This window comes from Eulemur rufifrons, chromosome 3 (assembly GCF_041146395.1).
Source record: "Eulemur rufifrons isolate Redbay chromosome 3, OSU_ERuf_1, whole genome shotgun sequence".
NCBI lineage: Eukaryota > Metazoa > Chordata > Mammalia > Primates > Lemuridae > Eulemur > Eulemur rufifrons.
Window position 1 is genome coordinate 52,212,075 of NC_090985.1, and position 12,999 is coordinate 52,225,073.

The 12,999-nt window shown below is 33.1% G+C and overlaps 1 protein-coding gene across 2 annotated transcripts in view; it reads left to right on the plus strand.

Moving 5' to 3' along the window:
* Positions 1 to 12,999, plus strand: part of NUDCD1 (NudC domain containing 1) — an 85,688-nt gene that overhangs the window by 26,867 nt on the left and 45,822 nt on the right. Inside the window, exons 3-5 of one of the 2 annotated variants that reach the window (XM_069466089.1) lie at positions 8,094 to 8,279; positions 11,191 to 11,371; positions 11,527 to 11,529. In XM_069466089.1, coding sequence (XP_069322190.1) covers positions 8,094 to 8,279; positions 11,191 to 11,371; positions 11,527 to 11,529 — 370 coding nt within the window. The remainder of the gene's footprint in view (positions 1 to 8,093; positions 8,280 to 11,190; positions 11,372 to 11,526; positions 11,530 to 12,999) is intronic. The other variant, XM_069466090.1, reaches the window with a different exon arrangement.

The window sequence follows — 12,999 nt, forward strand, 5'->3', positions numbered from 1 at the left end:
TATAATGCTCATGAGCTTTGAGTTTCCTTAACATTGATATTGCACTATCACAAAGCAAGCAAATCATCTTATCTTTAGCAGAAATAAGATAATATTGCAATTCCTAATCCTCATTAAAAAATCTGTTTTCTTGTTTCAGCATTCTCTTGGTCTTCTTTGACATGATGGGCTGTTAAGCAGACAGAATTAAAAAATACTGTCAAGCTGTGCAAGTATTCACCAATTCTACTTCAGACAGAAACACAGTACATCGTTGTCAAAAGCTGATGATAGGCTGGTGTACTCGACCCCCATAAATTCTTGCCAACCAACCTCTTATGGTAGTGGCGCCAGTCAGGAGGGGGAAGTTAGAACTAAATCACAAGAGTAGCAGCCATCAATTTAGTCCTTATGGCTTACTAATGTTCTAATTGTGCCAGTTAATCTGGGAGGATTATTTTGCTGATACTTATTTTATTCTTTGGTATTTTAAATACATTCATTTTAAAAATAAAATCAAAATAAAAGGTGAACAAAAATGTATTAATAAAAATAATAGCATTTGTTCTGTAAAATTTGGATTCAGTCAAAAGGCCACACTTAAGGACCTAGAGGGTCACAGGTTCCTCACCCCTGAATTAGACTTTTGAAGCTGGAAAGCTGAGCTGATTTACTGTCAGACTGTCTGTAATACCTCTATGAATTGGACAAATTCCTCTTTTCTTGAGGCCTCAAAATAATTTGGGGTTCCTGGACCTGTTAGAAAGTGACATTCTTATCATAGGTCAGGAAGTTGTCATAGAGGGGGTATCAGGCCTGTCTTTATAGAAGAGTTTTTAGTGGCTCTATAAAGTCAGCTTTATTTCTTTAAATTAGTCTGGGAATATCTGAAAATATGCCATTCCAGTCAAAGCTTTGCTTGAGATAACTAGGGCCTTCCTTGTGTCCTATTATAAAATAAAATAGATTCTTATTGAACTTATGCAAATAACTATGTTGCCATAAATTAAGGATACTCACAAATAGTTTTGAAATTCTGGGGAAATAAGGTAGAGAGAAAAAGTAACGTTTCAAATTTTTCTCACAAAAATATATTTTACCCAATTTGTTGTAAGCTGTAAATAGCTCAAAAGAAGAAAGAAAATCTTCTTGACTTCTGGAAAACAAAACAAAAAGAATCATCAATGTTTCAAAAAAAAGTATTTTAGTCTTTTATTAGTTTAGTCCCATGTAATTAACTTTTGTTCTATTTGAGGTTAGGTTAGCAACCTTCATGAACATGTCAGCTTTTAGTTAAAGTCTTGGAAGTTTTTTAGTATAATGGTATAATCTCTAAAGTTTTTTAATCAGAAACTTGTATTTAAGAGTACTTGTCAGAGTTCTTTCCATAAATTTCCTTAAGGAAGATGCAAATTTTGGACTGTAGCTAATCATAAACGGCCTTTTTGAAAAGAATCAAAGTAAAACAGTAATTGCCTATGGATGACAAAGTCTTAAAGTAGTTGTGGTTAAAAACACAATTGACAAGGAAATTTGGTTATTTCTATGGCATACAATAATTTAACTTAATCATGCTTATGGCTGATAACATATCAAGACATCTCAGAATTTTAGGAATTTCATACTATTTTGGAACACATATTCATAACACATTTATACAAATATATTGGTAGCCCAAGAAAAATTAAATACTTTATTTCATATTTGACAATGCTTCCTGTTATTTTACCTAACAAATAAATTTAATATATCTCTCTTGGACTTCTGGGCCCTAATATCCAAAAGGTTAATTTGAGGTCAAAAAGACTGAATTTAAAGAAAATTTTGTTTTGGATAGTTTGTCCTACATCAAAGGTTTAAAACACTTGATGTTAATAGGATCGATTACAGGTCACTGTAAAATAATAGTCACTCATTTAGCCATAGTAATAATTCAAACATTTCAAAAAGCAAAGATAGAAAGGAGTTTCCCAAATAATAATCATAAGACTTAATAATTTGTTTCTCTCTCCTCTCTTTTCTTTTTTTACAGTTTATTTAAAAGGTGTAAACACAATTTTTTTTTTTACTATTTTCTATTACTATTACATAAAAATGTTGTTTAAAAGAGAAAACAAAATTTTATCTTTGTATTAGTGTATTACTAATGGTAAAGTTAATTGACTTCAGGGTAAGATTTTTTTTATAAAAATTTTAATGTTTTGTAATTTTTATCATTTTCTTTTAAACTTTTTTATATCTTTATTTTTATCTGTTTTTTATTCTTTTAATTTAAAACAATCTTTGAAATCTCTAAATTAGGTGAATTTGGTTTTCCTTTAACAAAAACCACATTTTTAAGTCTTTTTATAACCTTTTTTCCAAAAAAAATTGTCATATACTTTGTATATAGAATTGTTTCTCTTATATCTAGTAGTTTTAATTACATATATTCAGTACAGTGTTAACTCTTAGTAATCCTTATTTTTACTGAAAAATTTAGGAAGTCTGTAATTTGACATAGCTGGTGTGGGAGGACAGGGGGACTGGGTGATGGTATTCTAAGGTCTCACCGTGGTCACTTGTCTATACCTCAAAATTTAGGGGAGGGTAGCAGGGTGGGTGTTGGATAAAAAGGGTACAGTGAACACTATTCTGGTGATGAGCACACCAAAAATGCTGACTTAAGCATTATACAAGATATCCATGTAACAAACATTTGTACCCCCTTAATTAATATTTTGAAATAAAAAAAATATTTAAAGGCTAAATCTAAAGAAAAGGTCATAGCAAGGTATGTGTAAGGCTTTGCAGAAGCCCAGCAATCATCTCTTATAGCTTCAACTCACAGACAAATAAATATTATACAAGCAATCATAGTACTTTGGGAGGCCAAGGCAGGAGGATTGCTTGAGGTCAGTTGGAGACTAACTTGAGCACAAGAGTAAAACCCCATCTCTCCAAAAAACAAAAAAAAAAAAGAAAAATAAGCTAGGCGCGGTGGTGCATGCCTGTAGTCCCAGCTACTCAGGAGGCTGAGTCAGGAGGATTGCTTGAGCACAGGAGGTTGAGGCTGCAGTGACCTATGATGACACCACTGCACCCTATCTGGGCAACAGAGAGAAACTGTCTCAAAAAAATAAATAAGTTTTTTGTTTCTGTTTATACTTAAAGTTTCTTTATTAAGAATAGTTGCCAAATTTTATCAAATGCCTTTGCAGCACTAACTTATTGCTAACAATCATGTGCTTTTCATTGATCTATCAATGTAGTGAATTAAATTATTATAGTCCTTAATTTCCTAATTCCTTAAGTTCCTAGAACAATGCTTTTTGGTGAGAGGATATGATTCTTTTGATGTATGGTTGGATTCTACTTGCTGTCATTTTATTTAGAATATTTGCATTTATGTTCACAAGTCTAGAGTGGCTTTATTTGTTTTGGGGGATATCTTTCAGATTTTCATTAAAGCTTTGTTGGCTTTCTTAAATTAATTGGGGAGCTTTTTTATTTTTCTGAGAACTGGAATAGTTTAGAATGATCTGTTCTTTATATGTTTAAGATCCTCTTTGGATGTGTTGTATTCCTGTTATCCTTTTCAATAGTAGTTCTCTATCACCTATCAGTTTATTCTGTGATAATTGGTTTATTCAAAATCTAGGGTAATTTGTGATAGTTATTTTTGTTAGAGGAAACCATCCATCTCCTCTTACATTTTCAAATATTTTGCTATAAATTTGTGTGCATTAAATTCTTAAGATTATTATTGTCTTTTCTTTTTTCTCTTTCCTTCCTATATTCTTCTTTTCACCTAATCAAGGCTGTTATTTTAGTTTTAAAGAACCATGTTTCAGGTTCTTTTAGCTTGCTTTCTGCTTGATTAATTTAACTTCTTTGGTTCTTGGGCCATATTGTACCTCAGAGTAATTTGGAGTAACCGATCAAAACAAAAACTAATTTCAAAGTACCATTCTTCAAGATTCTGATTCAGCATGTCAGGGTTGGCTGTGGACCGGGATCTGCATTTTATCAAGCACTGCAGGTGATTTTGCTTATGGTCCAGTCATGACCAAGTCTAGAGAAACCCTGCACCTGGGATACAAGAGAGTACCATGCTCATTTCTTACTATTTTTCTGATCAACAACAAAGGAAATCAACCTACTCTTTGAGTTTCTATGTTGGGGGCAGGTGGAGAATGTTGTCCATTGACTAGAAATTGGCTTTTTATTAATGTATAGCAGAAAACAGCTATTGTAATATCCATTCTATTGCTTGAAATTTCTTTTTGGTCAAAGGCACACACACACACAAATCCCAAAGAGGCTCTTTGTCTGTGGTTGATGTACAAATGATCACCCTTGTTAAATCTGGACTGCTGTGGTCTAAGTGAATGCCATGGGGCTCAAGATTTGAAGTCAGCAAGATGCTTGGCCTTTTCAGACTTTGTCAGGAGCCAGCAGGTGGCAGCAGTTCAGCACAGTGGTTTATAAAGACATACAGGACTTCCAAGAAAAGTTTAACTTGTAGGTTTACAATCCTTAATTTTAGAATGATGTCAATTGTGAGGAAGTGTGCTAAGGAAGTAGAAAATTCCTTAGGAAAGAAGAAAGTGTCTAAAATTCCGTTCTTTATATCATTATTATTTTATATGGTATTATGGCTCATTTTAAAGTCTTATATTCAGTTTCTTAATGTTCAGGAAATTATTTCTGTCATAATTTTTTTTCCATTTACCTAAAAAACTACTTTGTTTCTGCTACTAAAGAAGAGTGCCTTTTTAACTTGCACTTAAAGGTCCAAAGGACAGTTACTGGATTCCATTTGTAAGTATATACTTGTGAGGCTCTGTCGTCAACTGACAGGGTACAACCAACCACTTGTTAGTCCAGCTCAGTCGTATGAGAGTATGTTCATCTTGAGGCCTGAATCTCAGGTTATTTTCAACAGTTGAATGTTTTAATAGGGAACTACTTACTGAAGCCTTGAAGGACAAAGGGAACTGACAAAAGGCAGATTAATAGGAGAAAAAGGCATACAAATATTTTTAATGTGCATAGCATGGGGGAATTTCTGTGATAGGAATTTTAATCTTCTCTGATTAATGAAATATTAGGAAAGTCTATTGTGTTTCTCTTTGCCAGGTCCAGTCAATAGGTAGGTAAAGGAACTTCACAGAATGGCTTCATCCTGCGCTTTGGGAGAGACAGGATTAAGAGGTGGGGTGGGGGCAGTCCAGAGGGACCTTGAGGCTTCTCATGTCAAAGCACCATATTTCAGGGTAACATTTTCTAAGCCCCAATGCCTGATCAAAGAAAAAAATGAATAAATAAAAGAAGAGGGGTAAATTCTTAGAACTATGTGTTTAATATATTATTGAAAGTTTTGTGTTAAAGGTATTACTCAAACTACAGTTGATTAAAAACACTCTTTCTTAAAGCTTTAACAAAAAAAAAAAAGGAGAAAAAAGAACATTTTTATACTCTTTTCTTCCAAATAAAGTTAATGATTATTAGTGATGAACTACTTTCTCCAGAAAAAGATCACTTCCTTTTAAAAGGACAAAAATTTAAATGTCAGTGTCTAATAATACTAGTTAATGGTATCCCTATTTAATTTTGCTTGACCATTTTTTAAAACTTGAGTAGCCTTTTCTATAAATCTATATTTATTAGAAAAATAACTTTGTTAGTTCAAAGATTCTCTAAATGTAGCTGCAACAAAGAGGCAGCCCCCATACTTCTGTTTAGGGATGTTTTCATAAATATATGCAGTTTATGTGTTAATATTTATTCACTATTTATTTACAATGTCATTTGTATATAATATATGAGCATATAATTTTTGTGTTACATCTTACTGACTCGGGAATCTGAAATAAAAATACTGTATATAGTAGCCTAAAGAAAAACTGAATATGGTACTGGTGTTCAAAGTGAGTTTTGGGGGCGGTGATGGTATACTAGAAATTGCATTGAGAGCTAAACTATCATTTGTTCAGAAAAACTTGGGAAGTGGTTTCTTCTCAAGAAAATGTGAAATAGGGGAGAGAACACCAACTTTTGGAATACATTGACCAAGATTTGAATTTTGACCCTGCCATTTTCTAGCAGTAGAATTCCAGGCAAACGATTTAATCTTTTCAAACTTATGTTCTTAAAATGGGGATAATAATTTCAACTTCCTAGGGCTTGGTGGTGAATAAATAAGATGGCAAAAAGCCAAAGCACTTATTTAATACAATGCTTGTACATTGTAGTTATTCAGTAAGTATTCCATTAGTGAGGTTTTAATCCTTCTGCAAATTAGCTGTGAAATGTTACCTCAGAATGATTTCCAACATCCTTGAACATAGTTACATTTACGTTTTTTTTTAAGGGAAAAGAAAATGAATGAGACCTGGACATTACAGATGCTAATTAGTATGTAAGGTGTTATTATGAGGATACTTAGTAAAACTGTCAATGAAGGTTATTCAGAAATAATTTAATGTTATAATTTAGGATTTACAGAAGAAAATATTTTATTGCTTATAGTTCAGTTAAAATTAAAATGTACCTTTGAGAATTATATTTCAAAAAGCAGAAAAATTTAGGTTGCTTTCACTTTAATTGTCATTAACTCAAGTAAGAGAGATACTGTGTGCTTTCTTTTGTGTTTTAATTTAATTTTGGTTTCACATTTATATATTCAAATGTCTTAGTCATTTATTGGCTATTGCACCCATTTATCTGATAATTAGACTTCAAACAACCTCAGTCATGTGTGTAGCCATATATTTCAAAGAAAATAGCTTAAAGTGTTTATAATGGTGTATGAAATGAAGAATAGTGATTAACAAGTTTATCCCTGCATTCTTCCCATTAATAGTTCACTAGATTTGACTCAGTGAGGGGTATGTAGTAGAGACAACTAGAAACCTTTACTTTGAAACAACTGTTTTGAGGAAGGAGTCCCATTCCACTTTATCCCATTAATTTAATTAGATTAAATAATTTAAGCAAAGAGGGAAAATTTTCCTTTACTCCCAGTTCTCCCCTACTACCAGTTATACTCCAGTCTTATTTTCCTAATGGTAAACATTATTAACAGATCAGCATGAGTCTGTCCATGGTGCCTTGAACACTATGTCCTCTGGAAAGGGGCAGAAAGCTTCAGATGGCAAAAAAAGAGCAGAGAAGCAAAAGGGACAAAGTCCCTCTTTCAAGCCCTTAAGGGCACTTAATCCCATTTATGAGGGTGGAGCCCTCATAATTTAATTACCTCCCAGAGGCCCTTCCTTCCAGTATCATACCATTGGTGATTAGGTTTTAACATGAATTTTAGAGAGGACACCACAAACCATGGCAGCAACCCATCTTATAACTTTAAATTATAAGGACATAGACAAAATTAAAATTAGTTAACAAAACCTAGGTGGTAGTAGTCTAAATGTAGTATTTTTATACTGTAGGCTGATGTCTCTTAGGCATTTTGAACATGATGTGGTATTTCCAGTTTGTGACTCAAAAGTACTGATCATTAACTCTAAAATTAAGACAATGAAAACTAAATTACTGCATCGTATTAGTTATCTACTGTTGTGTAACAATGTCAAAACTTAGTGACTTGAAACAATCACCATTTATCATCTGGCACAGTTTCTGTGGTCAGACATCAAGGAGTAGTTTAGGTGGATGGTATGGCTCAAGGTTTCTCATGAGGTTGTAGCCAAGATGTCAGCCAGGACTGAAATCATTTGAAAGCCCGACTAGGGCTGAACCATGTATTTCCAAAATGATTCACTCATAGGATGCCAGTTATTGGCTGGAGCCCTCAGTTCCTCCACATGTGAGTCTGTTCATGGCTACTTTATTAAGCATACTCACAACATGGTATCTAGCCTCCCTCAGAGTGTGTGATCCAAAAAGAGACAGTAAGATAGATGTAAAGTTTTCTATGACCTAGTCCTAGAAGTCATACACCATCTGTCACATCTACTCTATTTTATTTGTTAGAAGTGAATCAGTAGTATAGCTCATACTCATAGGGAGGGGAATTAGACTCTTGAAGAGGAGAGAAACCACTACACAGCAGATACTTATTTTGGATAAAGGAAGAGGAAAGGATTTATTTATAATGTTTGGTTTCTTTTTAGGACACTGCCTTAGGAAAACCACGAGAAGTGTTTCGACTTCCTACAGATTTGACAGCGTGTGATAATCGACTTTGTGCATCTATCCATTTCACATCTTCTACCTGGGTTACCTTGTCAGATGGAACTGGAAGATTGTATGTCATTGGAACAGGTGACCGTGGAAATAGTGCTTCCGAAAAATGGGAGGTGAGGGTTTTGTTTTTTTTTTTAAGACCTATACAAAGTCCAGAAGGTGTATGTAAATTAAATCTTCTTTTTAAAAAAATAACACTTTTCAAGGATAGTTTACATGTGATCTTTTGGTTTTTCTAATGTATAATGTTTTGGATCTCTTTTAAGCTAAACTAAAAGTGTATAACTTTTACAAAACTGATATGTCAACCATTCCTATTTTGATCTGGGGTCAGTGCAGTTGTCAAGAATTGCATTCATTTTTTAGCAAGTATTTCTTGAGTGCTTTATATGTGTAAAGCACTGCTAAGCATTGGCATTGCCTCCTCCTTCTAGAGAAAGCGTTGACCAAAAGCTTACGTTAGGATGTTTTTTCTCCTCTACCCTTATGTTCGATTTTCTGGCATGTTTACATTGGTCAAATAGTGAGTTTATCAGAATATTCCAGACTGAGAAAAATACGTAATACAAATATAGTTATGTGCCAATCTCTAAGGGGCCATTTTTACTTCTATTTTTTTTAAATAGATTTAAATGCGGGGAGTAGATTAGGATTTTAATAGTAATCAATAAGAAATTCATTTCTCTAGAGCCACAGTTTCTCTAGAGGCAGTTTTGCAAGTAGAAATAAATGATGCTGAGTAGGTAACTGAGGGATTTATTCCTTAAACTCCTTGAATTATATTAGTAGTATGTTGTAATGTTGCTACTGTCTAAATCTCAGCAGGTAGATTTTAGTTCTGGGTAAATAAAGAGAAAAAGCAGAACCAAATGGTTTACCTATCTTACTAAGTTATGCTAGTAAACCAAATTATAGTATGTTCAAAAAGCTAAAAAAAATAGTAAATAACCAGAATAACAGTAGCTTGTTTACAAGAGTCTGTCGTATTCACTGTCAAATATTGATTGGCCATTGTGTTATTTTCTATCCTGGCCTCCAGTAATAATCTTTATTATCATTATTTTTTTAACTGAGGTAATAGAGTATATAGCACAACCACCTGAAACAGTTGGGGAGTTTTGAGAATGACAGACAGGAGAGATGTGAATGAGAATTTATCTATTATTGAGCTATAAGGATTCCATAGGTTTTGAGTGGAAGAGACAAACTGTGCTCTCAGCTTAAAAATAACAGCATACATTTTGTTAGAAGGAGATTCATATGGGTTTATAATTCTTTTGGTTTTTCTATGTATATCCCTTTGGCACATAGTAGGGCTTCAATAATATTTTTTGATCAATTAAAAATTTAAATCTACCTCATATTTTCTGTAGTATACACTGCTGTAATGAAATGAGCACCCTTTTGAGATGTTTTCAGTTAATAATAGTTTTGACTGGGTACTTGGGGGCGACTTGGGCATTAAATTAAGGTGGGAGGGATACTAGTGGAATATTGCTCACTTCAGGAAACAATTTAGGAGGGTTTTAAGACTTTGGGGGAATTGGTGTAACAGAGAGGAAGCTAAAGGTGGTAGTGATTGAGGGGCGTGGTAGGGGATAAGGGGCCAAGGGTGGTAGTGATGGCTGAAGTGTACAAGGAGAAATTAAAGGAGATGCAGAAGACCGCCTGCTTTCCAAATGTGTTGCTTCTAATATGATGGGGCTGCCATGTATCCACAGTATCACAACTGAGATGCCAGGCTTGTCCAGAAAACTAGAAGCTTCAGCCTAACAATTTTTAAAAGTTCAGACATTACTCCTTTGGTTTCATTCCAGTTTCTTTCACTCTCATGAGAAAGAAAAAAAGGAAACAATAAACTAGCTACTCATACCTGCCAAAACTTACCATTTTCCCGTCTTTCATTTTGTCTCCGCTACTTACCAAACAAAAGCAAAAACCCAATCAACCAACTAGAAACCTGTCTTAGTCTATCATTTCTATTTTGAGTATTTGCAGGTTTTTTTTTTTTTTCTGCTTATAGAAATCTTTAGAATGGATTCTAAAGGCCTACTACTTGAATAATTTTGGCAGAGGTGTTTAAATACGTAGGGAAATTGATGACATTAAAACACACTTTTCTTTAGAAGGCATTGAAGTAGGAGTGGGTATGAGGGGATTCCAGATATAGTTTTTAAAAGCAAGGTGCTAGCTTTTCTTCAGTTAGGCTTTTTTCTAACTTCATTTCTTCATTTATTTGGAAATCTTGTTTAGAAATCAGTCTTAAAACTTCCCTATTTGGTATTTACTCTAATAAAAATATAATAGTCTTTTTTAGATCATTTTGGGGGTATAAAAAAGAATTTGATAGGATTTTGTGTGTCTTTTGTATGATGCTTAGATTTCTTTTTTTAAAAAACTTCAAGATTATATTTTAAATAGAATTAGTTGAATTTTCTTTTAAATGTAAATGGGCTCTTTTGTTTTTGAAAAATAAGAAAGTATTGGTGATTTGTTCTCCATTGCCTTTGACTCTTACCTGTGTAAACTTCCAGAAAATAAACAATAGGAAAGAACATACACATACATGAACACACACATGCAATATCCAGAAACTAAGAGGAAGAAAGTGGAAATAGATTAAATATGGAATGGGGAAAGAGACGGAGGAGTAAACATTGACCTGCCTGTGTCTTCTCTTTCTGTGTAGAGTACTTTTTTCACTTGATAATTATTTTCTAGAAGATTGCTTTTTGTTCTCTTTCTCCTTTAGGTGCTGTTTGGATACCGTGTTGTTTTCTTTGTTTTTAAGTCAAGAGTACTGATCAGTTTTTTCTCTTGTACAAATAGATATTTTTTTTAAAAATTCTTTCTTCAAGGAACATTATTTAAACTTGCAGCTTTTATTTAAAGGCTTTTTTATTTTTGATTCTTTGTAATAAAAGAGTCCTAAATAATTGTTGGATTGCCACAGTTCTGTGTATTCCCTCTGTGCTAATCTGTGTTCATGTAATTATGTACATTTTTTGTGTAATTTTTTTATAGATTATGTTTAATGAAGAGCTTGGGAGTCCTTTTATCATAATTCACAGTATTTCATTGTTGAAAGCTGAAGAACATTCAATAGCTACCCTGCTTCTTCAAATAGAAAAAGAGGAATTGGATATGAAAGGAAGTGGTTTCTATGTTTCTTTGGAGTGGGTCACTATCAGTAAGAAAAATAAAGGTAAAATAAAACAAAATTCTGAATCTCACTAGTGATCACCATCATTTAGTAGGTTTTTAAATGCAAAGCTGTATGTGTAAATGCTATTTGCTTTTTCTTGGGCATTGTGTTGCCATTCTAGCACCTGTCATCCTTGGTGGAATTAATATGTATAGATAGTTTCTCCTCAGGTATGGGATATAGAAAAAAATCATGATGTGCTTCCACAACCAATTACTCCTTTTGTATAAAAGGAGACATTATTGCATAATTTTTGATGCACAAGCATTTATGTATAAAAAACTAAATGTAAATTAATGATAAATAACAGTATAATTAAATATAAATAAATATAAATACCTAGATGGAAATGAATAGCTGTATTTTATTAAATCACAAGTGTGATTTCTTTTAAATCTAGTTGAACTTTGCCATTTGTTTCTACCTTCAAGAAAACTGTTACTTTTTCTCATCAGATGTGCTTTTATGTGTAGAAAACCTTGGTCTTTTTGAAGCTGTCTATCAAACTTGCAACTTGACATTAAAAATTACTTTCTCATGAATTAATTAGGATTTCCTTAATGGTGTGAGCTTGCTCTTTTTACTTCGTTCTTACTGACTCACCAAGTGCTTTTCTTCTGTAGTTGAGAACTAAGGAAGCTTGTTTCCATGATAACTCTCTGCTCTTTTTCTCAGTAGTTTTTACTTGCTTACTCACTTATGAGTAAGTTAAGTTAAATTATCATTCCTCTCTAAAGAAAAATATTTCTTTACCGTAGCTGCTAGTTTACAATCTGATAAAGACTAATAGTATTGATTTCCTAACAGGGCTTTTCTTTTTATTCTAAAATTAACAAGTGTGTGGGTGTGTGTATGTGTGTGTGTGTGTAGTGTTTATAAGTAAGCAGAATAAATCTTCTAGATTTGTTCTTTGAAGTATTTAATGTAATTTATTTGTTGTTCTTATTGCTGTAGTTTTATCTCTGTAGGAATACAACTTAAAACTTAAGATGTTGGAAAACTTTTTTTTTTTTTTTTGACCTTTGCAAAACCATGTCTATCTCTTTTTTTTTTTTTTTTTTTTTTTTTTATTTCATCTTGTTATGGGGGATACAGAATTGCAGGTTACATACGTTGCTCCTGTACCGCCTTTCCCCCCAAGTCAGAGCTCCAGGCGTGTCTGTTCCCCAGGTCGTGCGCATTGCACCCATCATGAGGTATATATCCCTCCCTTCCCCACCTCCCCTTCCTGAGTCAGCACCTTCAAGTGTTACCACTCCCCAGGAAAACTTTTTTGTAAAGGGCCAGATGGTAACCAAAAAATCTATATCACAGCTATCCAACTATGCCGTTATGGTACAAAAGCAACCATAGACAATACAATAAATGAAGGAGTATAGCTGTGTTTCAATAATACTTTTTATGGACATTGAAATTTGAATTTTATATAATTTTTACACATATTTAAATATTTTTCTTTTGATTTTTTTTTTTAACCATTTAAAAATATAAAATTCATGCTCAGCTCATGTATGGCTCAAAAATAGGCCTAGATTTAGCTCTGGGTCATGGATCATAGTTTGCAGACCCCTACTTTTAATGATGGAAGCCCTAATTTTTTTTTAAGGTACATAGTTCACATCTTACAG